Source organism: Pseudomicrostroma glucosiphilum (genome assembly GCF_003144135.1).
Source record: "Pseudomicrostroma glucosiphilum strain MCA 4718 unplaced genomic scaffold BCV69scaffold_8, whole genome shotgun sequence".
Taxonomy (NCBI): Eukaryota; Fungi; Basidiomycota; class Exobasidiomycetes; order Microstromatales; family Microstromataceae; genus Microstroma; species Microstroma glucosiphilum.
Genome location: NW_020289920.1, coordinates 770,235 through 793,128, shown reverse-complemented (window position 1 = coordinate 793,128; position 22,894 = coordinate 770,235). Strand labels below are relative to the sequence as shown.

At 56.9% G+C, this 22,894-nt stretch overlaps 12 protein-coding genes across 12 annotated transcripts; 6 read left to right on the top strand and 6 right to left on the bottom strand.

Annotated features, from left to right (window-relative positions):
* The first annotated feature begins 30 nt into the window (after positions 1-30).
* BCV69DRAFT_283370 (NAD(P)-binding protein) lies at positions 31-1,527 on the top strand. The gene has a single exon (XM_025492682.1). The coding sequence runs from the start codon at positions 75-77 to the stop codon at positions 1,467-1,469; it is 1,395 nt and encodes a 464-aa protein (XP_025347645.1). The 5' UTR covers positions 31-74; the 3' UTR covers positions 1,470-1,527.
* Positions 1,528-1,781: 254 nt separating this feature from the next.
* BCV69DRAFT_283369 (hypothetical protein) lies at positions 1,782-3,961 on the top strand. Its single transcript, XM_025492681.1, has one exon. The coding sequence runs from the start codon at positions 1,823-1,825 to the stop codon at positions 3,545-3,547; it is 1,725 nt and encodes a 574-aa protein (XP_025347644.1). The 5' UTR covers positions 1,782-1,822; the 3' UTR covers positions 3,548-3,961.
* On the bottom strand, positions 3,862-6,797 carry BCV69DRAFT_283368 (hypothetical protein). Its single transcript, XM_025492680.1, has 2 exons — positions 5,557-6,797; positions 3,862-5,479 (listed from the first exon to the last, which is right to left on the bottom strand). Exons 1-2 carry the CDS (start codon positions 6,483-6,485, stop codon positions 4,285-4,287), a joined length of 2,124 nt encoding a protein of 707 aa, XP_025347643.1. The 5' UTR covers positions 6,486-6,797; the 3' UTR covers positions 3,862-4,284.
* Positions 6,798-7,133: 336 nt separating this feature from the next.
* On the bottom strand, positions 7,134-8,266 carry BCV69DRAFT_283366 (hypothetical protein). Its single transcript, XM_025492679.1, has 2 exons — positions 8,022-8,266; positions 7,134-7,928 (listed from the first exon to the last, which is right to left on the bottom strand). The coding sequence occupies exons 1-2, from the start codon at positions 8,200-8,202 to the stop codon at positions 7,441-7,443; spliced, it is 669 nt and encodes a 222-aa protein (XP_025347642.1). The 5' UTR covers positions 8,203-8,266; the 3' UTR covers positions 7,134-7,440.
* A 104-nt stretch (positions 8,267-8,370) lies between these two features.
* Positions 8,371-10,446, top strand: BCV69DRAFT_283365 (hypothetical protein). The gene is made up of 2 exons (XM_025492678.1): positions 8,371-10,282; positions 10,369-10,446. Exon 1 carries the CDS (start codon positions 8,454-8,456, stop codon positions 10,008-10,010), a length of 1,557 nt encoding a protein of 518 aa, XP_025347641.1. The 5' UTR covers positions 8,371-8,453; the 3' UTR covers positions 10,011-10,282; positions 10,369-10,446.
* BCV69DRAFT_299604 (hypothetical protein) lies at positions 10,265-12,081 on the bottom strand (the record flags this gene model as incomplete). The annotated part of the gene is made up of 3 exons (XM_025494351.1): positions 10,265-10,282; positions 10,369-11,271; positions 11,356-12,081. The coding sequence occupies 3 exons, from the start codon at positions 12,079-12,081 to the stop codon at positions 10,265-10,267; spliced, it is 1,647 nt and encodes a 548-aa protein (XP_025347640.1).
* A 442-nt stretch (positions 12,082-12,523) lies between these two features.
* On the top strand, positions 12,524-14,167 carry BCV69DRAFT_294165 (hypothetical protein). The gene is made up of 2 exons (XM_025493865.1): positions 12,524-13,554; positions 13,655-14,167. Exons 1-2 carry the CDS (start codon positions 12,542-12,544, stop codon positions 14,133-14,135), a joined length of 1,494 nt encoding a protein of 497 aa, XP_025347639.1. The 5' UTR covers positions 12,524-12,541; the 3' UTR covers positions 14,136-14,167.
* A 7-nt stretch (positions 14,168-14,174) lies between these two features.
* Positions 14,175-15,974, bottom strand: BCV69DRAFT_283362 (putative CCT6-component of chaperonin-containing T-complex). The gene is made up of 3 exons (XM_025492677.1): positions 15,364-15,974; positions 14,457-15,272; positions 14,175-14,372 (listed from the first exon to the last, which is right to left on the bottom strand). Exons 1-3 carry the CDS (start codon positions 15,960-15,962, stop codon positions 14,279-14,281), a joined length of 1,509 nt encoding a protein of 502 aa, XP_025347638.1. The 5' UTR covers positions 15,963-15,974; the 3' UTR covers positions 14,175-14,278.
* Positions 15,975-16,393: 419 nt separating this feature from the next.
* Positions 16,394-17,574, top strand: BCV69DRAFT_210892 (hypothetical protein). The gene is made up of 3 exons (XM_025489749.1): positions 16,394-17,107; positions 17,211-17,332; positions 17,410-17,574. Exons 1-3 carry the CDS (start codon positions 16,501-16,503, stop codon positions 17,512-17,514), a joined length of 834 nt encoding a protein of 277 aa, XP_025347637.1. The 5' UTR covers positions 16,394-16,500; the 3' UTR covers positions 17,515-17,574.
* BCV69DRAFT_283360 (phospholipase C/P1 nuclease) lies at positions 17,547-19,145 on the bottom strand. Its single transcript, XM_025492676.1, has 2 exons — positions 18,510-19,145; positions 17,547-18,430 (listed from the first exon to the last, which is right to left on the bottom strand). Exons 1-2 carry the CDS (start codon positions 19,081-19,083, stop codon positions 17,634-17,636), a joined length of 1,371 nt encoding a protein of 456 aa, XP_025347636.1. The 5' UTR covers positions 19,084-19,145; the 3' UTR covers positions 17,547-17,633.
* Positions 19,146-19,445: 300 nt separating this feature from the next.
* On the top strand, positions 19,446-20,566 carry BCV69DRAFT_287666 (ferredoxin reductase-like protein; the record flags this gene model as incomplete). The annotated part of the gene is made up of 2 exons (XM_025493580.1): positions 19,446-19,665; positions 19,812-20,566. The coding sequence occupies 2 exons, from the start codon at positions 19,446-19,448 to the stop codon at positions 20,564-20,566; spliced, it is 975 nt and encodes a 324-aa protein (XP_025347635.1).
* Positions 20,567-21,024: 458 nt separating this feature from the next.
* Positions 21,025-22,653, bottom strand: BCV69DRAFT_283358 (WD40 repeat-like protein). The gene has a single exon (XM_025492675.1). It carries the CDS (start codon positions 22,592-22,594, stop codon positions 21,122-21,124), a length of 1,473 nt encoding a protein of 490 aa, XP_025347634.1. The 5' UTR covers positions 22,595-22,653; the 3' UTR covers positions 21,025-21,121.
* Positions 22,654-22,894: the final 241 nt, after the last annotated feature.

Below are 22,894 nucleotides of genomic sequence, written 5' to 3'. Positions count from 1 at the left end.
GGCGGCAGAAGCAATGTCCCTTCGCCGCATATTGCCTCCTTCGTACAGATCATCTCGGCTTTGTAGCAACCTCCATGGTGCCACTCATACTTCTCTTTCTGCTCCTACCCGTAGTCGGCTATCTCTCTTCTCCGCTACTCTTCCTCCTCTTCTCGCGCCCAGCCCCTTCCCCGGTGCCAGTTGACTTCACCCTCACATCCTCTGGCCACCTCAAAGCTCACGTCTCTCTAGACCTCATTCGCTACCTCCTGCCGACCCTCGTGCAGGTCGTAGCACTCTTTGTGCTCCCGGTCCTCTCTCTCTACCTCGGTAATGAGCTGCTCAACAATCGCATCTCAAGTGGACGATGGATCACACGAGGCTGGCTCAACCTGGGAAGGATGAGCAAGGCAGAGTGGGAGAAGCAGGTCATCCTCGTCACTGGAGGCGCTGGCGGCTTGGGCCGGGAGATCGTCCGGCTTGCTCTGGCAAAGGGGGCTACAGTCGTCACATTGGATGTGGTCGACCCACCTGCCGAGGGGCCCGAGAGCTCTGGACGGTGCTTCCACTACCAGTGTGATGTGAGCAAGAGCCAGCAAGTGGAAGCAATAAGCAAGACGATCAGAGGCGACCTACAGAAGCGCAAGAAGGAAGCTGGAGAAGCCGGTCTGTATCTGCCGACCGAAGTCACAGTGCTGGTGAATAATGCAGGGATCACCTCCCTGGCTGCACCATCGTCGTACATCATCGCCCTCCCCCCGAGCGAAGTGTCGAAAGTGCTCGAGGTCAATCTCCTCTCCCATTTTCACACTCTGCGGACCTTTCTGCCGCCTATGCTGCGTCGAGGACAAGGAGGACATGTGGTCAGTGTCGCCTCCAGCATGGGCCACGTTGGAGCGATTGGGATGGCAGACTACGTTAGCAGCAAATTTGGCGTCATCGGCCTGCACGAAACTCTCTGTAGGGAACTCAAGGCATGGCGGTCGGGCAATGTAGATGAGGCAATGATGCAGGTGGTACAAGAGGCAGGCGCAGGGCTGGACGATGAGCTAATCTCAAAGGGGAGTGACGCAGAGGATGACTCGTCCTACCTGCCCTCCAACGTACGAGTACAGACGAGTCTCATACTTCCATCGCACATCGCTACCCCACTCTTCAAGGACTGGACCTACCCATGGCCGTTCGACTTCCTCACGCCCACCCTCACGCCAACGCACGTAGCCGAAAGGATCATCGAAGAGATCGGCGAAAGGCGAAGCGGGTGGATGTACCTGCCCAGGCTGACTTGGCCGACTGCATGGATGGGAGTTTTGCCTGACTGGATGAGAGCATTGATGTTCTGGATGAGTGGCTCTGACACTGCCGTGGAATGCATGAGGGCTTCAGCGCGTCGGCAAGACTACGAGAGTGAGGAGCGCACACCTGCGCCTTCGCAGATACGCACGCGGGCTCAAAGGGCAGCCAGTGTGGGCGCAGAGAAGCAAAGCTGACCGTCAATGTATCATCCACTCGTCATGTCGCTTTTCCTGTTGTCTGCCCACTTTGTAGCTATCGTAGCCCCCGCCGTCTAAACCCGTGTAGGGGTGGCCCGGGCGAGGGGGGCGGAAAGGAGCTGTGCGGGGTGAGATCTCGGCTCCGTTCGCAGGGCAGGGGCGGGCAGTGGAGGCAGCGTTGTCCGCATCCAGGGTTCCTGTGCCCAGGGGCCCACCGCCAAGGCACCGGGACACCTGGCCTCTGCTGATTACATCCTTATCCCCCCCCCTCGCCCCCTTTGCATCTCTCCGTACATACCTCACCACCAACCTCTCTCCCTCACCACCCCCGCGCCCTACTCTTCCTCACAATGAGGCTCACATCATCCTTTGTGCCTCTTCTGGCGCTACTCACCGCCACCGCATCCGCCTCGGTGCTCCCCTCGCACGCACCCGCCGCAGAGGAGATCCACACCGACTCAGCCGGTAATCTCATCTGGGCCGACGATGAGCCCCAACTCGCCTCGCTTGGTCGCCCAGACTTCTCTGGCTACTCTGCTTCCATCAACCAGGTAGAGTCGTCTGCTGACCACCTCCTCCAGGAGCTCCAGGGAGATCTGGCAAAGTTCCTGTCTGGCGTTCACGACAAGGTCGACTCCGTCGTTGACTCTGCCAAGAAGACCACATCCGGATGGTTGCGACAAGCCGAGGTCATCGTCGACGGCATGAAGTACCAGCGGCTTACTCACCAAGACTACCCAGAGTACGCCCTGCGACTGAGCACCTCGACCAACTCGTCCATCTGCGACCCCAACGTCAAGCAGTACTCTGGTTACCTGGACATCAGCGAGACCAAGCATCTGTGGTTCGTCTTCTTCGAGGCCAGGCACAAGCCAGAGAAGGCCCCTCTTACCATGTGGCTCAATGGTGGACCGGGATGCTCCTCTTCCACCGGTCTCTTGTTCGAGCTGGGCCCCTGCACAATCGCCGACGAGGGCAACAGCGTGGTCAACAACCCCTACAGCTGGACCAACAAGGCCAACATGATCTTCCTCGACCAGCCCGTCAACGTCGGCTACTCCTACTCGGAGGACCAGAACATCAACAACTCTCCTGCCGCCGCAGAGGACGTGTACGCCTTCCTGCAGCTGTTCCTGCAAAAGTTCCCCGAGTACAGTGAGAAGCCTTTCACCATTGCTGGAGAGTCATACGCTGGTCGATACATCCCCACCGACGCTGCCTACATCTTCAACAAGAACAAGGAGCTGGCTGCCAAGGGCAGTCATGGAGGCGCCGTGCACATCAACCTCGAGTCCCTCGCCATTGGCAACGGTCTGACTGAGCCCCTGACTCAATTCGCCTCTACCGTCGAGTACGCTTGCTCCCCTGACAATGAGTACGCTCTTTTCAAGAACGACTCGAGCACTTGTGCCTCGCTGGCCCAAAAGGCCAAGACGTGCTCGAGCCTGATCGAGTCGTGCTACAAGTACGACAACCGTCTTACCTGCCTTCCCGCCTCCATCTACTGCTGGTCCAACCTGTACAGTCCCCTGCAGGACACTGGTAAGAACTTGTACGATGTCCGCAAGGACTGCGACCGTTCCAAGGACGGCAACCTCTGCTACAAGGAGATGGAGTGGATGGAGGTATATATGAACAAGCCCGAGGTGATGAAGGCTTGGGGAGCACACAAGGGCGCCAAGTTCCAGTCGTGCAACATGCAAGTCAACCAGGCCTTCCTCTTCCAGGGCGATGGAGTCCGCGATAGCTCTCTTTCCCTCATCCCCCTCATCGAGGATGGCGTCCGCGTGCTCATCTACAATGGAATCGCCGATGCCATGTGCAACCACTATGGCAACGAAGCCTGGGTAGCCAAGCTGCAGACTTCCTTCCTGGAGGAGTACACCGAGGCAAAGAAGCAAGATTGGGTATTGGAAGATGGACACAAGGCTGGATGGATCAAGAGGGCTGGAAAGGGTGCGGGAAGTATTGCCTATTTGCACATCTTTGAGGCGGGTCATATGGTACCCCACGACCAGCCCGTGGCGGCATTGGAGATGTGGGAGAAGTGGATCGCAAATGAGAAGTTGGCTTGAAGTGAGAGAGAGAGAGAGGGGTGAAAGGGGCAGGGGCAGGGGAGCGCGTGAGAGGCGAGTGGTTGTAGAATCGAGAGATAGATACAGAAAGATACATTCCCACTGCCCCCTTGGCTGTTCCCATCCGTCGCATTGTCTTCCCTTTTTATACATTCCACAATCACTTGTCCATTCTACTCCAATTCATACTCCACTCTTCCATGTTCCGTGCTCCATGTTCTACAATGCCCAGATGCAGAATCTCATTATTATTCGACATTATGTCTTTCCCCTCCTTTCCTATCAATCAAATCAAGATAAATCGAGAACAGATCGGATCAGATCACTCCTCTACACTCCATTTTGGATTGGATAGTGGTGGAATGAGCAAAAATGGAACGGAATGGAATGGAATGGATATAGGGTTGGAAAAAAAGGGTATTCGAAGCCCGTCTGTCCGTCTGTCTGTCTGTGGATAATGAATGAATGAATGACGGGAGTGGATGAATGGAGATGATGAGAAGAAGAAGATGATGATGATACATGTATAGATATAGATGGATAGAGATAGATAAGGTACAAGGATGACTGGACTGAATACTGAATGCGTAAAAGTAGCGAATGTGCGTGGTAGGACGGACGGGTGGGACGTACGTGCATAGGGTGCTACGAGGATCAAGACTCAAGGGCAGAAGTAGATGCACTGTTCTTCTCTCTCCCTGTGTCTCTAAGCTCCGTCTCCTCTCACACCTCCCAACTCACACCTCTACCGCCCGCACTGGTGCTCCCTCCCCCAGCACTCCGCCCTCTGCCTCTCGTCCCTCTTCCTCCTCACCCTCACCCTCACCAGCAGCAGTCAAGACCGGCCTCTGGCAAATGGGACATCGACCACTGACCGTGGTGAGCCACTGGTCAACACAGCTTTCATGGAGCACGTGTTGACAGGGTAGGAGTCGGAGGGGCTCGGGCTCTTCTCCTGCTCCTTGTTCCGCAATGGTGGTGACTACCGCTGGAGTGGCACTTGATGAGGAGCTGACGCTCTGCTGGTGCACTTGGATCGCCTGCGGGGACTGGAGTGGCGATTCGAAATCGCAGAGACAGATGGGACAGACGGAGCGGTGCGAGGGCAGTGGGTGGAGAGGGTACCGGAGTCGACGATCGGCATCTGCGACGATGGCGGCAGGGGCTGGAACGTTGGTATCAAAATTTCCACTTGCATCCAGACTTGTCTCTGCGCCTGCATCGGCCACTCTTGGCGTGATTGCTTGCATCGACACACTGGCAGGACTGGACGATGTCGCCATCGTCTTGTCTGCTGCTGCCGTTCTCGTTCGTGCGCGACGTCGACCAAAAGAGAGCATCTGGCCCAGCCTAACGCGAGAGCGGTGTGGTTTAGCGGCGCCAGCTTTGGCTGATGAGCGATTGGCGTCGGCGCCCGGCGTCGGCGAGGTATCAGAGTCATTCTTGTCAGTGCTGGTGCTGACAGTCGTGCCAGGCAGTGCGTGTACGAGGAAGACTGGCTCCTTCTCCTCCGCAATGGGCTGGAGCGACGGCGACGCAGGCAATGCAATGCTGCTCGCTACGTAGGTGTTGAGCCGAGCGATAAATGACAGCTCGCTCGTCCATGCGCTAAAAGGCATAACTTGCTCCAAAGAGGACCTCTCCTGCCTGCTGTTCCTGACCATCCTGAGCCACTCGTCCTCATCGACATAATAGACCAGCTTGGTGACCTTGTCCACTTCGTCCTTTGCCATCTTGGCAGTATCTGGCTTGATGTCCGCCTGAGGCAGTCTTCGAGTGATTCCCAGCACCCGTAAGATGACGAGGAAGAGGGGAAGAAAGAAGACGATGAGAATCGTGATGACAAGGACGACGAGGATGTAGAGGTACGTCAAGCACAGCATGGAGAGGGCCGTGTAGAAGAGAGGCAACGAATCGGCTGGTCGATGAGAACTGTCAAGGCGGGAGGGAGCAGGGAGAATTAGAAAGCACTGCTGTCGAGCGCCAACGTCCACCTCGACTTGACTCACCATTCGGTCCTAGTCCAGACTGCCCAATTGCCTACGACAAAGAGGACGCAGTATCCCAGGCTTAGCAGATCTACAAATTTTGCGACTTTGCGATCCCTCTCCAGAGTTCCAAATGTCCTGTTCCGCTCCCTCTGGGCAAAGTTTCTAGCTCCAGGTCTACGTTGCCGAGCATTGCCATGAGGGCTGAGCGTAAGATAGACGTCCAAGGGGAACAAGACCACCAGACGGGTAGCATATAGGACGAGGTAGATGAAGATGGGTTCGGGGTCACACTGACTTCCTGGAGCTGGGGGAGTGCCATCAATGTCTCCGCCAGCTGCCGAGTTGCCCAGGGAGGAAGGGAGGGCGAGTACGACCAAGCATGCCACGAGCTGTAGGATGCTCAGAGCCATGCGCAGAAGGAACATGATGAGGCGAGGCTTCCAGAGGCGAGTGAGAGACTGCCACATGCCTCGTAGGATATTGGACCGCACTCGTAGCGCCTCATCCTGCGCATTCCCATCGACTGCAGGCCGTGGCATGAAGGCATGTACGTTGCGGCCGGCTTGAGGCCGCCGCGGGGGTTGAGGGGCCGCTGCATACGGAAGTCGAGTCAAGGTAGTTGCAATGGCTAGGCCCGACGATCTAGTGGCGCTCGAGCCAGAGGGTATGCCAGTGTTGGAGGTTGCACTGGTGCCAGGAGATTGGCTGACCTCTATCTCATCTGCTGAACACTTATCGTCGTTGCCAGACAGTAGCAGAGGAGGAGCGGGCTCTAGCTGCTGAGATGAAGTCTCCAGCTGCTGGGCAGCAGCCACATACAGGCCGTAGGGTTCGTCCTCGACGACCAAGGGATGAGTGGTCGTGGGAGTAGTGTTGGACAGAGAGGCGCCTCGGGGGGTAGAGGGTGAGGAGGATGAGCCCTCTCCCTTGTCGAGATTGAGATCCATGGCTGGCTGAAATTGGGTAGCTGTATGCTCAAGCTTGAGTCGGGGACTCTATCGGACTCGTGGTGACCTCAGTAGCGTCCTAGACGTCTAGCGCTAGTGCTGAGCTCTGCTGAGCGGAAGGGGGGGCCAAGGTGGGGCTTACTTCACTCCTATGAAGGTGTTGATTGGTCTTGGGTCTTGTCGTTGTCTCATAGCCGCAGGTGCACCATGATGAGAGGAGAAGTGAGGCACAAAGGGAGAAGCAAGCACTGCGCCAAGGGTGGCATCGATTGCTCTGACGAAGCAAGGGCAGCGGCTTCCCCTGTGCCTGTGTTCGTCGTGGTAGGGGAGGGAGTGGCGCGTCGCTCAGCCAAGCACCGCCCCTCCACTCCCGCTGCACCACACTCCGCCAACGCCAAGACCGGCAGCAGCATTGGGCGGCGAAAGGCCAGCCTCAGCACACGACTCGTATCACGACAGAAGCACTAGACAGAGCTCATCAAAGATGATAATCGCTTTCCCAACCTACCATCACTGAAGCCCTTTCAGGCTCAAAGCCCGACACTCTGAAGATGTGCGCCCACTGATACTTCAGGCGCCTCACTTCGGCAAGAGATTGGGCATCGACAAGGTACTTCACTACTGCTCTTGTATTTCCACGTCGAGCCAGTCTCACTACGCACGCCTTGCAGCTGTCTAGTCGGTCTGCAAAGCTGATCAATTCCTTCGTTCTGCCTAGCCACTTCGCAGGCAGAGCTCTTCAACGGGCGCGTCTACACCGACGCTCATTCAACGTGATCGAGGGAAAGCGACCGCTGCTGTTGCTGCTGCTGCTGCCTGTCAGACAGCAAAAGGTTCCAGAAAGAGCTCTTATAGGCGCTCACATCCGCACTGCTACCATCTGGCTTGATGCATTCCCAGATCGATCGTGACAAATGAAGTGCATTGAGCCCACGCCCCTCGTCTGCATGTACGACTACGATGCCTTGACAAAGTTCTTCCCCTTGATCGCCTCCCGATTTGCCTTTCTCAATGCCGTCTTCTTCTCCTTTTCCTCCTCTGCAACACTTGCCTCTACCCTACCCATCTCCTCTGATGTAGTAGGCGGTGCAGTCCCCTGAGCGGCCCTATTGCTTCCCTTTCCCTTGAGTGCGCCTGCATTTCGAGCAGCTCGAGCAGCAGCAGCGTTCGCTGCCCTCTTTTCTCTGAATTCTCGCTTTTGCTGTACCCGCAATTGACCCTTTGTCAGGACACCACCGCTAGGAGCTCCCCCTCCGCCAGAGGAAGGACCGGCATCACTTGCCTCTGTAGAAGCAGAAGTCGTCTTGAGTGCAGGAGTGGCCAGGAGAGACCAGAGCCAGGGAGGATACTCTTCATCTGGTAGAGCAATGGGCTCCGGACGGTCTTTGAGAATGGCCAGACCTGGAAGAGGGGTACCGGCGGGACACGACGAAGGGGGAAGGGCTGGCAAGGGAGAAGGAGATTGGTGACCGCGTCAGCTTTGTCGGGCCAGGTCCTCAAGATTTTGCTCTACCTCGACCGCCTTGAGGTACTCACTGGAAGCTGACTTTGATGGACCAGCTGACGAAGAAGGGTTAGGGGCCGAAGCAGAAGCAGGAGCAGATGGACTGGGAGCTGCGAGCCTAGATGAGCTTGCAAAGGACCTGGCGCCCACCGTAGCGATGGCAGAGTATGACCGTGCTGCGGCACGAGAGGTGGAAGAGGCGAAGAGGGACATGACGTATGAGGGGCGAGTATCAGGAGATTGGCAGAGATACAAGGAGGATGGATGTAAGGATGACCTCTGAGTGCTGCCCCGGGAAGATCTCACTGTCCGCCCTCCGCCGATGGATTTTCTGACGCGCGGAAAGGCGGAAGTGGCGCCTTGCAGTCATCCAGACATCATGGTCCACTACCCTCGCCTTGGTCCGCTTGCACACCAGAAAAGTCTCCGCAACGCTACCAGCTCATCCATCAAGAGTCTCTACGATGCCATTGGGCCTTGTGTCAGGATACGATTCTGATTCCAGCTCAGGATCAGAGTCAGGATCCGAAGCCGGCCCGTCCAGAGCAGCAGCTACGGTAGCCCCACCTGCCTCTAAGCCCTTGCTCTCGAATGGCAGCTCCTTCGCTTCCAAGCTCGGTCTGCCGCCTCCGTCGGCATCCTCGAGTTCGTCATCGAAGACAACCAGCAATGGCCTAGCTTCAGCCCTTCCACCACCAAAAGCATCACTAGCCTCGTCGCTACCTGCCGTCAAGTCAGATGTCCCAGCTACGAACGGCTCCACCTCGAGCAAGCGCAAGAATCAGATCCGCATCGAGTCGCTTGCAGACCTCCACGACGACAAAGACGATGCAGGTCAAGGCAGCAGCACAGCCTCTGCTGCCTCGTCTAGCAAGAAGGCCAAGATGGAAGGCAAACCCTCGATGAGCGCTGCCAGCTCGCACGGGCTATTCGGTATGCTGCCCGCCCCCAGTCGCAAGGGACCTCCTACACCTCCACGCAAGCGGCAGGAGGAGGAGGATGAAGGAGTAGGAGTCGGCGAGGCAAGGCTGACGTTGCATGAGGAAGAAAGTGATTCACAGGCACAAAAGGGAGTGAAGAAGGGTAATGCGGATTTCAGAGCGATGTTGGGCCTCAAGCCAAGTCAGACAGCAGGCGAAGGTATCTCCAAGCCCAAGGTGATAGCGGCTTCGACCTCGTCATCACGACAGCCTGAGCCGCCGAGAAAAGCAGCGCCCCCTAGGCATGAGCCCATTACACCATCGGCGACGGAAGTCTTAATGGCATCATCGAGGACCTCCACAGCCCAGGCTCCGCAACAAACTACGACGCCTACACCACCCTCGCAGCCACAGCCTTCTCAAGCCCCCATCGACTTCTTCTCTCTCTCTTCCTCTTCCTCGAAGAGCCATAGCGCGCCCAGTAAGCCCTCCCCTCTCCCTTCATCCTCATCCTCTCGTCTTGCAGTATCCTCTGCTCCCTCGATAGCAGAGGCTTCACCTTATGCCGGCTGGCACCAGAATCCAGACGGGTCCTGGGTCCCCGTCACACCCGAAGCCATTCAAGCCTACGAGGCCCACCAAGCCTCTCTCGTCGCCGCCTCCTCCAACAACTTGCAAGCGGCAGGCGGTGACGCTCGAGCGGCAGAGGAGGCTGCGCGGGAGCTCCGCAAGCTCCGCGAACAGGGAATCGACGTTGAATCCCTGCAGTCTGTGGATCTGGAGGCTACTCGCGCAGAATGGGAGAAGAAACCAATGGAGGCGCGTTCCTCCTCTGCCCTAGACGCAAAGTATGCCGCTGCTGCTGGACTTGCCTCCCAGCAGGGCACCGCCGGGGTGGGAGATGAGGATGAAGAGGGAGCAGCCAGGAACGAAGGGAGAAAGAAGGCAGAGCTACCGGGTGCGAAGAATGCTCGAGGTAAAGGGAGGGGACAACTCTCGAATCTGATTGCTCAGGCTGCTGAGCGAAAGGATGAATTGGAGCAAAAGTGGGCAGAGGGAAAGAGTAATAGGGCGGCTGCTGGGAATCGATATGGATGGTAGTGGAGGAAGGGAGAGGAGGGATGGGGTAAGAAGCAGAGCCGAGCCAAATCATACCCATCAGCGCGCAGAGCGCTTTTACTACGCAGCGCATTATATCATATCATCCAGCTGCACAGATCAGAGGTCGTATATGAACGTTGTGAAGAGGCTCACAGTAATCGGTTGATTGCAGTAGTGGGCGAAGGTAGCGCAAGGATGGATGACGAGGAAAAGGAGGAGGAGGAGCCCCAAGATGGGACCATTATGGTGCTGCCTCATATTTGACCCTTGATCTGCACATCGTGTCAGGATAGAAACATGAGTCAGCATCGCCTCTTCTCGGCCCACAGACCCAGCAGTCATCTTAGCCCATACTCACGTCAATCTTCCGATACTTCTCACCAGCCGCCACCAGTCCAGGCAGAGCATTCTTACAATCCCACTTTCTCTCCTCCAATCGCAACCCCTTTGACCCCAACTTCTTCTTGCTTCCACTGCCGCTCCCATTTCCTCGGAGTGACTGCGAAGCTGCCAGCTCTGCAGGTGTAGGCTCAATGTAGATGGCAATCTCATTCGCCTTGAGAAAGTCGTGCGCCTCTTGCACATCGGCAAAGGCGAGCTCGGTAGCCAGGAATGTCAGTGGGACAGAGGGTCGGTAGCTCTTTGCCACGACGCCCAAGGCAGCAACTCTTTCCCTCTCGACAAAGTGGTCCATGACATAGGCATTCATGTTGGGGGCGTCGCTCCAGAGCTTGAAGAAGTGGTGGTAATTACCAGTCGCTAGTGCTAGACGCACGGCGAGAGCGTGGGCTACTGCTGGTTCTTTCTTCGAGGTTGGGGTAAGCTCGGTCATGAGCGCATTGACTTCTCTTCGATTGCGAGTATGTAGGAGGTAGAGGATGCGGTATGCCAGGAATTCCATTCTGCTCCCGGGAAGGTTGTGATGGGCATAGAGGACCCGCAGCTGAGACTGACATTGGTTGTACTCTCCCAGGTCGCCTTTTTCCAGAGCTATCCTCGCATGAATCTCATAGACTTTGACTGTAAAATCATTCTTGATCCTCTGAACCGTCAAGTCTTGCCTCATGCTCTTGAATTGGTCACAGACGTAGGCGTAATTGTTCTCTTCCCGCCACTTCTTCTTGAGAAGCTCTAGAGTCTGCTGTAGTATCGGCAGAGGTCGCACCGTCTTGGGATCAGGGGCAGATGTGAGACGCAGGTAGGGCTTCTCTAGCTTGGTGGACAGCCCAACGACTGTATCCACGTCCCAGTCGATGACGTTCTGAGGCGGATGTTCAAGGGAGCAGGGTCAGCAACTGCTAGCCTTGTCCACCCATTCCGCCCCTCTTCTCTCCTCGTGACTCACTGGATCTGCTATACTCTCGTCCACGAACCCTCTTGCCGCCAGACTCGATCCACTCCCTGATGCTGCTGCTGCCCATCCTTTGCCTGCCACCCCGCTGCTCGGCGAAGGATCATATGTCCACCCTGATATTGGTGTAGATGAATTGGAATCCGCATACCATCCCTCTTTTCTGGACTTTCCATTCTTCTTGCCTCCGCTGACGCTCAATGATGCTCCTCCCAGTCGCCCCGCCAGAGATGCCGTGGAATTGGGCGCGGCCTCGCTCCAACTGGACTCTTGCTCGGCTACGAATGCCCTCTTCTCTTCCTCGAACCTTCTCGCCCGCTTCTCCCGCTTGTCTTCTTCCTCGAAGACTCCAGAGGAAGATCCAGGACGAGATGCGCTCGAGCTCGAGTGGCCATTCGAGTAGTCCATTGTAGCGCTCAGGCTGCCGCCGGTAGGCGAGCCGACGGCACCTAGCATCCTCTTCTTGCCCTTCTTGATCGGCGTCACTGGCCCTGAACCTCCTACCGAACCTGCCCCTTTCCCAAGCGACTTGAGCTGCACATTATTCCAGTCCGTCGTGTTGATAGTTCCTGCCTGGAAGGATTGGAAGATGACCGTCTTGAGCTCCTCGGAGACCATCTTGCGATTCGAATCGTTGCAGGTCTGGAAGACGCGGTTGGCAAAGTCCTTGAGTGACTGAGGCCATTCTGTACGACTCCCTCCAGCAGCAGCGGACGACATGGCGGCGGCGGCTTCGATCCGGTGAGGCTCTGCTGGTAGTAAAAGACGGCCTTGATAGAATTTGACAAAGAGGTAGGAAGTTGGACGACGGATGGACCTCGAATGGTCGCTCTTTCCGTGTCACGCCCGCGGGTCAGGAACAGGAACTGCAACGAGGTACAGAGGGGGAGCAGAAGGGATCTGAATTCGAGGTCGAGGTGGGAAACGCAGGCTCGGGTGATGCTCAAGCCCTCTCCTTGGGCGATGGTCAGGGTGGGGAGTCAAAGGAAGACGTACGAGTATGACAGGAAAGGGCGCCAAACGCGGAGGCATTGACAATTCTGTCTCGAGGAGTCCAGCCGCGGCGCAACTCCTCCCGCTGCTCCACTCGCCGCCTCCTTCCGTACAGTGACTGCACAGAGCCGATCCCTTCCTTCCTTGCCATCACCTCCCAGCCAGACCCCCATACCCTCGCCCGACCATGGCAGACCAGCCCAATACATCTGGTGCCGAGCCAGTGTACGATCCTGCCGACTTCGGCGAGCCATCCACATCCTCCGCCCTCGCCTCCGCTCCCACCTCTGCCGATCCCACATCTTCCTTTCCCTCGGATCCCAACATTTCCTTTTCCCAAGTGACGGGCAAATGGGTCTACGAGGATCCCAACACAGGTGTCGAGAGCGAATACGACGAGCAACTCGGCAAGTGGCGTCAGCTGGTGGATGAAGAGGAATGGAAGGCACAACAGGGAGCGTATGGTGTAGAGGGCGTCGATGAGGATCGACCTGCTGCTCCTGTCATCCGTCGCGAGAAGAAGAAGAGGAAGATTCAGGATCTGGGAGGCACAGATCCAAACAGCATTGATGGTAATGCCACAGGATCTACGCAGCTACTTGGCGCTGATCAGATGGCGCCGAATAGGAGTGATGGAGCAGCTGAAGCAGAGGATGAGCGGGGGTCCGCCAAGAGCAAGACTCGTCCAGCTCGTCGGGAGCGAGTCAATACTTCCCTCTTCATCTCCTCTCTACCCTTGGATGCCACACAAGACGAAGTAGCCAAGGTCTTCTCGAGGTACGGGATCCTTGCAGAGTCGGACGATGGCTCACCGAGAGTCAAGCTGTACACGGATGACAAGACTGGAATGTTCAAGGGCGAAGCTCTGCTCACCTTTTTCAAGGCAGAGAGCTGCCAATTGGCAATTCAGCTCCTTGATGGAACATGTCTGAGAGCAGCCGAAGGCAAGAGCACGCCGCTGATGAAGGTCCAGATGGCAGACTGGAGCGGCAAAGAGACCGAGGGTAGCAAGACGGAGACTGTCAAACCTTCTAATGGCAATGGTGCGCATGCCAACCCTGAGCAAGGGTCTTCAGCATCGAAATCGACAGCTGCCTCTGCCCCTTCCGCCTCAACTTCGACGGCTGGACCCTCTGCAAAGAAGCCAAGGAACGAACAGGATAAGAAGAAGGCAGCGAAGCGTTATGCTCGTATGAACGAGTGAGTACCCAGACACTGCCAATGGCAGCCCGCTTTCCCCCTTGCATGTCTCTCAGTGCTGACCCAGCCATACATACCCTCGCTGCACATCCCTCTACAGGAAGCTCGCAGGCTGGGAGTCCTCCTCAGACGAAGAAACCTCTGCCTCCCTCCGTCCCTCCGGCGCCCAAGCAGGGTACCTCAACCCCCTCTCCCGCACTCTAATCCTCAAACGTATCTTCACCCTCTCTGAGCTCTCTTCCGACCCTTCTCTCCTGCTAGACCTCTCCTCTGATATCCGTGAAGAATGCGCTAATTTTGGAGAGGTGACGAGCGTGACGCTTTGGGATCTGGAACCAGAAGGGGTGGTGAGCGTCAAATTCCGCAAGGGGGAGGAGGCGCAAGCGGCTCTCAAGGTAATGGATGGGAGGTTCTTCGCCGGCAGGAGGATAGAGGCATTTCTCAGTGAGGGGAATAAAGTCAAGTTTAGAAGGAGCAGGGGTGAGGCGGCAGGGTTGGGAGAGGAGAGTGATGAGGAGGGTGCAGAGAAGAAGGATGGGTTTGGGGAGTGGCTAGAGGGTGAAGGAGATCAGGAGACGTAAGAGAAATCACAATGCTCACCAATGCTCTGGAGCCTAGCTTGCAGTCAGAAGTGTTATGTCTGATGAGTGACCATAGGTTGATGATAGGCGATAATTGCTCTTCGTCATGAATACATGACGCCTCTGCCCTGTGTTCAACTAATCTACTGTCCCATACCCGGTCCCTCGCTCTTCAAGGAACTCCTACCAGCGCGCAAGATCTCATCAACGCTGAGCAGGTTCGTCGCAATGACGGAGCTGTTGGTGGGGGGAGGAGCGAAGAGAAGACATCAGCACCTACTTTCGAAAGAGCCGAGTCTCGCCTTTTTTATTCGAACTCACCAGCTGTGGATCATATGCCTCTTGACTCTGTAGTTGTCCCAGACTCCAGCTCCCACCACGTCCATTGGCTCTCCACTCTCCATATCCAAACCCACGACCATTCCCTCTGCAGACTCGTCCTGTAGCTTGACAATAACGTCCTGCACGTCGAAGCCTCCATTCCTGGCGAGGGTCTTTGGGATGACTAGGAGGGCCTCGGCGAATGCCTGCACGCCAAGCTTGGCGCGGCCCTTGGCTGCCTTCTTGACAACGTCGTTGAGGTAGGTGGCAGCGGCAATCTCGTAGGCGCCTCCACCTGGGACGAGCGATGCATCTTCGATGGCGTTCTTGACGCTCCTCAGTCCGTCCCTGACAGCATCCTGAATCTGCTGAATCGTGTGAGAGTTGGGCCCCTTGATGAGCAGCGTCACACTCCTCGGGTCCTTGACCTCCTCGACAAAAGTGAACTTCTCCTCTCCCAAAGTGTGCTCATAGACAAGCCCTGCATAGCCCAAGACCTCGGGTGTGAGGCCCTCTACAGAGTTCATCGCCGTTCCTCCACAGCAGAGCTGCAGCCTCTCCATATTCCTCCTCTTTGCCCTCCTGAGAGCCAAGATTCCCTCCTTTGCTAGCATGTCCAATGACATTGGGTCGATGCCCTTTTGGTTGAAGATGACAAACTGCTTCTTCTTCGAGTCGCTGCCCACGTCTTGGTCGCACACTGCCCGCTTCAGGTCGATGATCTTCTGCACCTTGGCGTCTACGAAGCGACGCTCCGACTCCACTAGCTTCTCACGCTGCTCGGCAGACGAGTAGAAGAAGGAAGAGTTCACCTCACTGGTCGCAGGGGAGAGGGATCAAGATGTCAATGTCAGCTCAAGTCTGTACGCAAAAACTTCCTATCAACCTCCTCCCTCGTGGCACTCACGTCTTCTCGTACTCCAAGCTGACATTGAGTGTGAGCACAAAGGCATTCTCTACTCTCCTGGGCATATCAGCATGTCTAGCTCCATGGTCCAGCACCAGTCCCTTGATGAGCTGTGTATCCGTCTCTGTCCTATGTTGCATCTTCATGATCTCTACCATGTGAAGATCAATGGGATCCTTGACCTCCCACTCCTTGACCGACTCGGAGCTACCGTCAGCTTTTGGCTCAGGCGCTGTGATCTTTGACGTTGTGGAAGGCTTGATAGCCAGTACTGCGTCGACAATGTCGCCTGCAAGCTGTGTGGCTAGCTTGGGGTGAATCTTGGTAGAAAGAGAGGTGTGGGCAACGGAGACAAGGGCGGTGCGGTCCAGCTCGGGTGACTGCTTGAAGGTGTCTAGGAACTTGAGAGCTCCGAGCTTAGCGTCTTCAAATCCTTCGCTGAGCACTCGTGGGTGAACACCTTCTTGAATATACCTCTCTGCCTGCTTCAAGAGCTCTCCCACCAGCAACACCACGCTGGTGGTTCCATCACCACACTGCTCATCCTGTGCCACGGCAGTACGAGCGATCATTGCTGCAGTGGGGTTCTGAATCTGCATCTCTGTCAAGAGAACTTTGCCGTCCTTTGTCATCTTCAGGTTGCCCGAGCCGTCCACGAGGAGCTTGAGGGAACCTCGTGGGCCCAGGTTGGCAGCGACGACATTGGCTAGACCGACTGCGCCTGCTGTGTTGACTTGGAGGGCCTGTGTGCGACGTACAGACTCGGCACGAGGGTTGAGTAGCTCGATTGCCGACATGTCTGATGTGGCAGAGGAGGTGAAGGTGATGAGAGGAGGTGGTAGTGTTGGAGATGGTCCCTCTCAAGAATATCCTCTTGCTGCTACCCTCACTTTCCCAAGCGTGTCTGCCTGGACGCACTTCCCAGGCGCATTTCTTCCTCGTCCTTCCGCGCATTCTGGGTCAGTGCGTGCGTGTGTGTGTGTGTGTGTGCGTGTCTGATCTCCTTCCGTCCCGAGATCACAAGCAACACCAAGTGTCACTTCCGTCAGAACACCATCACCATCGAGGCACCTCCTACTGACAGCGACTGCCACTGCAAGCGACGGCGACAGGCAGGTCAGAGCACCCGTGTCAGTGATGGCTGCCACTATAGAGCCTCCTCCACCAGCCGGAGCAATGTCGCCCACCCTCGCGCTGCAGCTACGTCTCTCTCACCTGCAATCCGTCATCGGCCACGCTCCCTCTTCCACCAATGCAGCTCCTGCACCTCAAGATCACCCCTCCTCCTCCTCATCCCCTCTTGACCAGACCCAACGCCAAAGTCAATCTCAATCTCAATCCATCCTCCTCCGAGCTCTAGCAGCCAAGCAGCTCCTCGAATCAAGCGCCTCTACTCACTCCTCTCTCCGCAAATTCCTACGAGACTTCGACGCCAACCGTCGTCTCCTGGAGGGAGGATTCCGGTACGATGCGCGTTCCTCGCCCGATCTGGCTCGTACGAGCAGCGCTGCTTCGCGTTTCCTCTCTCTTTCCCTCTCCCTCGACCCGGCTGCTGATGAGAAGAGTGGGAGCGGGAGCGGGAGTGGAAGTGGAAGTGGAGGAAGCAGAGAGGCGGTACTGACAACGCAGGAGCAGATCCTGCTTGTGGTCGAGGCAGAGAGGGACATGAGGATGCTGGAGAGGACGCTTCTGGAGTGTGAGGCGCTGGATAGGAGAGGCGTGGCGGGTGCTGGGAAGATGGCTGGTAAGTCTCTTCCTCCTCTCAGAGAAGGATACAAGTGGACCAAACGACTGACCAGGAATACTTGTCCGATCCACCTCCTCTCTCGCCCCATTACCTCTGCCAGAGTACGAACAACTCCAGCCTCTGCTGCAAGAATGCCTTCAGAGACACAACAGCGAGCTAGCTCCCGCACAGAACGAGCTTGAGGAGGGGCTTCTGCAGCTATTGGAGCGTTATCAAGTGCATGTGAGTATGGGACTCACGGTGACATGTCATCTTTGATACATTATTGACTGAAGCTTATACTATATCCTTCGCATCAGGTCGACTCCCTCTCTCGGCTCTTCATCTCGTGGGACGAGGCGCTCAAGGAGATGGAGGACAAGGTGACCTCTTTGGAGAAGGAAAAGAGGAGACGCGGGGAGTAGATGAAGTCACAGCCGAGCACACAAGAGAAGTAGAAGGGGTTTGCTGTATCATGTATTTGTACGGGCTTCCTTGTCTAGATATACCACTACCATCATTATTGCCATCGTCATAAAATCGTTCACAAGATGCCGCCAAGGACCATCTTCTTCCTCACTAGCCCCGTCACGCCACTCCATACCCTCTCAAGCCAAGGCGCCCCCATCTGCATCTGTGCGCTCGTCGCCGCCTCCTCCTGCAGCTGCTCCGCTACCTTCTCAGCCCTCAGTGCCTCCTCTAGCAACACAGAGTTGATAATTGCCGCAAGCCTCACCCCACCCAGTGCAAGCTGTCTCTGAATGATCAGATCGTCGTTGATCCTCTTGAGATAGTCGTCCGCTAGCTCTGGTAGGTCTGGTTGTGGAGAGGGGTGCGTAGGAGTTGAAGGCCTGCTGGTCGTTGGTTGAGGGTTGGGACTAGGACTCGGACGACGACGACGACGTCTGCGCCGACGCCTTTCGGCTTCGACGTCGTCACCAGCGGCCACTGGTGATGCGTCCTGGTATCTCTCCTCCCATTTCTCCAGCAGAGCCTCCTCTTCACCAGGCGCGGGCACGGGTGAAGCAAAGGCGTATTGACAGACGAGGGGGTGCAATGGTCTACTCCAAGCCATGGGACAGAGCGGCAGGTCCGTCTCGTCGACTCGGTTCGTGGGATCATCTCCATAATCTGCAGTTGGCGGGTCTGGGCATTCGGCCCAGGAGGACCATTCAGTCTCCCACCAGGCCTGTGCGGAAGAGGTTTTGCCGACGCCTAGACCCTCGGCCATAATCCAGCGGATGTAAGGGTCCCAGACTTGGCCTTGTAGAGTTGACTCAAAGGGGAGGGAAGGAAGGGGGGTAGTGTAGTTGTACAGATTGCGGATCTGTGTGTTGATGACTGCAAAGGGAGAGCGGGGGTAGATTGATCAGACACAGACTTCTCGCGGATCCTAATTGCGTCCTCCTCTAGCACTCACTCTGTCCATCCCAGATGCTGTGCAGTCTGGCCTTTCTGCCTTCGTATCTTACCCACACGTCATTGCCGCCCCTAGCTCTACCCGTCAGATGCAGTGGTTGGTGCAAATCGCCGACAAAGTGTGTGACGAATCTGAGGGCGACGTCCCTTTCGGCGCCTGTGCCATCCCTGAGCTGCCTAGTGTAATTGACAAGCCCGGTGAGTACATTCTCCTGATCCGTGAAGCCTTGCTCGCCATAAGTGCACGTCTTTGGCGGCTCATCATGGACTGGATTGACATAGTGCAGGTGTCCCGACCAGGGCATTCGCCATTTGGCCGTGTCAGGCCAGCTGGCAAGAGTAGCAAGGTGACAGTGGGTGTGTGGTGCACCTTTGCGTGGGTAAGGGGAGGTGTAGGAGGTGAAGGAGGGGAGGATTGTGCAGAGGTGAGTGCGTACGGCGGGATGGAGGAGGGACTGGGCGATGGTGGCTACGATTGCGTGTCCTGCTTGACCCCAGGCGAGGGTGGGGGAGGGTGCGGCGAGGAGTAGGATGAGCAAGGGGAGTGGGAGGAGCAAGATCAGCGAGCGCACCATGGCTGATCAGCTACGGATACGCTGATGCTCAGGTGGAGAGTGGTTGGCCTGCGTTGTTGTGGTACTGGAGCGAGTGACAGCTCCTTTTGCCGACTGTCGCCTTTGAGATACGCCGGGTAGCCGAGCTTGGAGCCGAGGCGCACTGATCACCCTGCCGCGGAGGAGGGGCGTTTGCAACTCCGCCCCGCCCGCCCCAGCCAGCCAAGTCGCACCTCGCTCTCACGGGGCAGCGGATGATTAGACGAGGCGCAACTCACCAACAAGTCCACGTCAACCGCCTGCGCCTCCCTTCCGCTTCTTCCCTCTGCTTCCTCGCCTTGCCATTCCCTCTCCATTACACCATCACTCCCGCCCACCCTTTGATGATCCCTCCCCAGTTCGCTCTCCTCTTTGCCGCCATCACAGGCTTCTCCATCTTCTTTGCAGGTTCCAAAGTCATGGCGAAAAAGTACGCCTACTCTCTACCCATCCTGGGCGACTTTGACCATGCCACCAACTTCCAGGACCCGCAAGTGGCGGGTGCCTTTGGCATCGGCCTCATCCTCAGCTTGATCTTCCTCGGCTGGGCATTCTCCAGTGGCAGTGAGTATCGCAGGGGACAGAGTTGACATGGCAGGAGTTGACAGGGTAGGGCAGGCCCGCCAGAAGCTTCGCTGCATCCAAGGACCTCGTCTTTACTGACCTCCCCGCGCTTCCGCTGCTCCCTTTCCCCTTCCCCCAATTTCTAGAGCCACGGACATCATTGACCAACGAGTGGCAAAAGTTCAACCTCATGGAGAGGAAGAGGATCTCCTCCAACACCTCACTCTACCGCTTCCGCCTCCCCGGCACCAATGCCATCCTCGGTCTGCCCATTGGCCAGCACATCTCCATCCAGGCCGAAATCGACGGCAAGCAGGTGCAGCGCTCCTACACGCCCACCTCTTCCGACGACGACCGTGGGTTCTTCGACCTGATCATCAAGACTTACCCTCAGGGCAACATCTCAAAGCACGTAGAGGGCCTGCGCATCGGCGAGCAGATCCAAGTCAAGGGACCCAAGGGTCAGATGAAGTACAGCCCTGGTCTGGCTCGCGAGCTGGGCATGATTGCCGGTGGAACCGGATTTACTCCTTGCCTGCAAATCATCCGAGCTGTGCTGAAGAACCCCTCGGACAAGACGAAGATCAGCTTCATCTACTGCAACGTCACCGAGGGAGACATTCTCCTCAAGGACGAGCTCGACACTCTTGCCCGGGACAACCCAGACCGGTTCACTGTTACGTACTTCCTGAATGAGCCACCTCCAGCCTGGAAGGGTATGACGGGATTCATTACAAAGGACGCCATCAAGGAGCACCTCCCTGCTCCTGCGGGGGACATCAAGATTCTCATGTGCGGACCACCCCCGATGATCAATGCTTGCAAGAAGCACCTGGACGAGCTGGGCTATGAAAAGCCCAGGACTGTCAGCAAGATGGAGGACCAGGTCTTCTCCTTCTAAGCAGGAGCGAGAAAAGACGCAGATGAGCGGAGTCGGTCACGGGCGCGGCGGGTGCGGCCTCGGCTGGGACGTAGGCATAGAAAGGCTTCTGAAGCTGTGAGGTCTAGGGCGGAGAGAAGTGGGAAGGCAATGCATCATGAGGAAGACGGGCGAGATGCAGAGCAGTAGTGGCGTGGCGCGGCGCTAGGCGGGCGATTGAACTTTCCAGTCAGTAGAGAGGAGACAGCAGGATCAGCGATGCTCCCACTAGAGTGGGGTCACGCTGCAACTCTAGACCAGGTCCGGCAGGCAGGCAGGTAGGAACAACGCGGCAGAAGTGGGGTACTAGAAGGCTACCACATGCATGCACATGTGGTCGTGTTAGTCCAGTCGTGATGGAGATTTCTCAGAAAGATGTCGCTATGTCGCCATAATCATGTCATGAATCCCTTTTTGTGCGTGCGTGTGCGTGTGCAATTTGCAAATGCTAAACCAATTCCATTGCATTACTCGTTGACGAGCGACTGTGAGCGAAATTCTCCACCAGCTGGCAATCGTAATGATACTTGAGGGGGACTACAAGTCCCCACCAGTCCCACTAGCCCTGTACCACCTAAGCACCCCATCTGTCCCTCCAGCCACAAAGGCCGAGCCCGCCGCCGTTGCTGCCTCGAATCCTGCATCAGAGTCCCGTGAGAGTGGAAGAGGACGCCAAGCTAGACTGGTCGCACCTCTGGGTCCCATAGAAGACGGGGCTGACGACGACGACGACGACGCAGTAGTCGTGGTCGTGGTGCTCTGCCCGGGGGCTTCTCCATTCACCTCGCCATTGCTCTCCACTGAGTCCCCATTGGGCAGCGCAGACGGCGCCGTGGCAGCGGCAGTGGTCACATCTCCTCCAGCTCGAATAACACATACGCTCCTCTTCGGCCTCTGATCTAAATCCCACAGACGTATAAACCCGTCCTGCACACTGGTCGTCGCGAGGAGGAGAGGGGGGCGCGATTTGCCTGCTCTACTACTGTTGGCGCTGTTGTGCTTACGCATATAGGAAGTGGATGCCACGGGAACGGGGGCGAGATGGTCTATGGATCCTTTGTGGCCTTGTAGGAATGATACTGGGTTTGTTAGGATCTTGAGTGCGGAGCCGGAGCTCGAGCTGGAGCCCAAGGAGGAGAGAGAGGCGACATCGTAGAGTGTTACGAGTCGGTCGTCACTTCCGACAAAGAGGTGATTGTCGCCGCCAGTGGAGGACGAATCGAATGCGAGGGATCGGATGGGGAGGGCGTGTGAGGTATAGAGTGCCACTCTCGAGAGGGTTGGAGGGGAACTTGAAGAGGACTGAACGATGGAGAAGAGGTGTACATGCCCGAAATCGGTGCCCATGGCGACGTACTTGCCAGAGGGGGAAAAGGCGAAGCTCAGTGCATAGACTGAAGGTGGAGGTGCTGCTGAAGAGGCAGGCTCGTATGGATTGGAACAGAGGAGCTCGCCGAAGTCAGCTTGCCCGGCAGAGTGGAGCGAGAGGACTGCTCCTGATCCGGCGGCTGCGAAGAAGCGGCCGGAGGGATGGAGGGCTGCAGTGGGAAGGTCCAGGGGCTGGCCTTCTGTGTCCAGAATAGCTGTGATACTCTTGATTGGCTGTAGATCCATCGATGATGGCTCTGAGGTCGTCAGGAGCTCCTCTCCATCCTCCCCTGGGACAATGCGCTGTGCCGCTCCTTTGCTCGAGGCTGCCTTGGTCTCCAATTCCCGCAGGGACCAGAGGGAGGCGCTACTGTCGATGGAGCTACTCAGCGCCGTCTCACCCCGCTCATCGATGGTCAATGAGTGAAGAGACTCGGTGTGAGCCTTGATCTGAGCTAAAAGAGTGCCATTGTTGGCGTCGAAGGCACAGAGGGTACCATCGAGGTGGCCCGTGAGTACGACGTTGGTGGTGGCCCATTGGACGGTGAGGATGGGTGAGGGCGGACTGGGCGATGCAGGCGACGATGATGATGATGACGATGCATAGGAAGACGAGAAGTCTTCTATGTATTGCAGCGACATGGCAATGCAGTGACCCCAGGTGTAGATCACATGGACAGCCGTGTGCTGGTGGTAGCGATGGCTGACTGTATGCTGGCCTGCGCTGCTTCACTTCTTCCTGCGTCTGACGTCCTCGCTCCGTCTGTCCGTCTGTCCGTCCGTGGGTCGGTGTGCCACGTTTTCCCGGCTCCGCTCTGGGTTGTCCAGCCCGGCCCTCGCCGTGGGGAGAGGGAGTGCGCCCGCCAGTGGGCCTGGCTGCCGCCCTGCCCGCGTGTTTGAAATCGGCGACGTAGAGGATCCTTCTCATCGTCCGTCGTCGTC